The sequence below is a fragment of the Procambarus clarkii genome, unplaced genomic scaffold (genome assembly GCF_040958095.1).
Source record: "Procambarus clarkii isolate CNS0578487 unplaced genomic scaffold, FALCON_Pclarkii_2.0 HiC_scaffold_124, whole genome shotgun sequence".
In the NCBI taxonomy this organism is placed as follows: domain Eukaryota; kingdom Metazoa; phylum Arthropoda; class Malacostraca; order Decapoda; family Cambaridae; genus Procambarus; species Procambarus clarkii.
The window spans coordinates 820,691-822,941 of NW_027189157.1; the positions used below are offsets into that span (position 1 = coordinate 820,691).

The window sequence follows — 2,251 nt, forward strand, 5'->3', positions numbered from 1 at the left end:
TGGCATTTGAACGTCATTTAGTGACCTACACCAGGAATCTTTCAATGTAATATACATAACCATTCTTAGAGAAATACAGGAATATACAGCACAAGGCTGAAATCTACACCGTGTGATACATATAAATGACATTTAAAAAATATAGGTGTTTGGTACAAGAACAGTGCAAGTGCTAGGAGGGTATAGCTATTACGAAGGGTTAAGAGATAATAACCTCCCAATTTTGGAGGAGGGAATAAGCGAAAGAGATAAGATCACAACATACAAGATACCAAATAAATAGTTGTAAAAATATGTCACTATAATCTAGGAGCTACAAAGAGGGCGACTATGGCACGAAAGTGTACACGGCTGTTTTCACAAAATGTTGTATAATGCCTAGGGAAAATTTCTGGTTTGTGTACGCGATTCTGGCAAGGGGATTTTTTTTCCAATATGGCCGCCAACATGGCTGCCAACATGGCCGCCATTATGGCCGTCATCATGGGCCGCCAACATGGCCGCCAACCTGGTCGCCAACATAGCCGCCAATATTCCTGCCAACATGGCCGCCATTATGGCCGTCATCATGGGCCGCCAACATGGCCGCCATTATGGCCACCAACATGGCCGCCATTATGGCCGCCAGGCCCAAATCGATTACTGTACAGAATTGTTTACAATGTTTGTGTTGGTTTCAGAAGTAATATTTTGAGTTTGTGGTGTGTTCCGTTGTTGCTTCTGTTGCTACTGTTCCTGCCACTGTTGCTGCTGCTTCTCCTGCTGCTGCTGCTGTTGCTGTTGCTGTTGTTGCTGCTGCTGCTACTGCTGTTGTTGCTGCTACTGCTGTTGTTGCTGCTACTGCTGTTGTTGCTGCTGGCAAGGTTTCTGCTATTGCTGCTAATGTTGTTGTTGTTGGTGGTGGTGCTGCTGCTGCTATTGTTTCTGTGGCTGCTCCGGCTGTTACTGTTGTTACTGCTGTAAATGTTCGTGCTGTTGCCGTTCCTGCGGCTGCTGTTGTTGCCGTAGATGTTGCTGCTGCTGCTGCTGTTCCTTCGTTAGTTTCATGCTGTTCTTCTTTATCACACTTCACCACACACAGTTTTTATCCTCATTTCATAAACATATTCGAACATTAATAGAGCTTGAGTGAAAACTCTACTATAGAACCCTCCACAGTTTAGATGATACAGACATATTGTGTTACACGCTTGGCAGTATTTTCATCTATTGTTAGTGTAAACCTGTGTACCATGTATATTTGATGTGGTGTTTACATCAACACACGGTGCGGTCAGCGTTGCAGGATTGCATCAATGTTTAGTTGAGTTGCTGCATGTTGAACGGGAACACTGTCGTCGCCGCCTGTGTTGTGTATTCTGGGTGATGCTGTTGATGTTTACCGCGTCCGGTTGAACTGGTGATGTGGGCTGGTGCTGATGCTTGAACTGGTGCTGTGGGCTGGTGCTGGTGCTGTGGGCTGTTGCTGGTGCTTGAACTGGTGCTGTGGGCTGGTGCTGGTGCTGTGGGCTGTTGCTGGTGCTTGAACTGGTGCTGTGGGCTGGTGCTGGTGCTGTGGGCTGTTGCTGGTGCTTGAACTGGTGCTGTGGGCTGGTGCTGGTGCTGTGGGCTGTTGCTGGTGCTTGAACTGGTGCTGTGGGCTGGTGCTGGTGCTTGAACTGGTGCTTTAACACGCACCCACCAAGCACGTGGTGGGTGCGTGTCAACACGGGCTGGGTCCTGCATGATGTGGCACTATACATGCTGCATGTGTCCGTGTGTTACAGGATCACCGGGAACGCTTATACCTGCATGTGTAGTCTTTTTCACTACATTGCCGACTAGGGTAATTGAGGTGCGTACTTTTAATTGGTGCTTTTATACGCCTCGGTTTTGATTTGTCTCTTTGGTTACGCTCCTTGGTTCTCTTTACATTGTTTTTTAATTGTTCCTTAACTTTATTTAATTTACATCTTCCACTAGGCAGTCACCTTGGGTGAACTGGTGATCTAAAGCGCCTCAATAATCAGACCGACACTTGAAATAAATGTTACAACAACCTGTCTCGGTTGCAACAGACTTGGCTCTAACTGAGCCTCTAAACTGCCCAAACTTTCAATATCAAAAGTTACTAACAATAAATATTTTGACCTTGTCGTGGCCTGGTTGTCTAGGGCGTGTGCCTCTTGTTTCTTCATTACTAACGGGATTTACATATGATATAAGATTTATTTTTGTTCTTCTCATCAGATGACCTAAAATTATCGAATTT

The 2,251-nt window shown here is 45.7% G+C and overlaps 1 protein-coding gene across 1 annotated transcript; it reads right to left on the bottom strand.

Annotated features, from left to right (window-relative positions):
• Positions 1-676: 676 nt before the first annotated feature.
• On the bottom strand, positions 677-1,742 carry LOC123753610 (uncharacterized). Its single transcript, XM_045735583.2, has 2 exons — positions 1,383-1,742; positions 677-1,066 (listed from the first exon to the last, which is right to left on the bottom strand). The coding sequence occupies exons 1-2, from the start codon at positions 1,740-1,742 to the stop codon at positions 677-679; spliced, it is 750 nt and encodes a 249-aa protein (XP_045591539.2).
• Between the last annotated feature and the right edge of the window lie 509 nt (positions 1,743-2,251).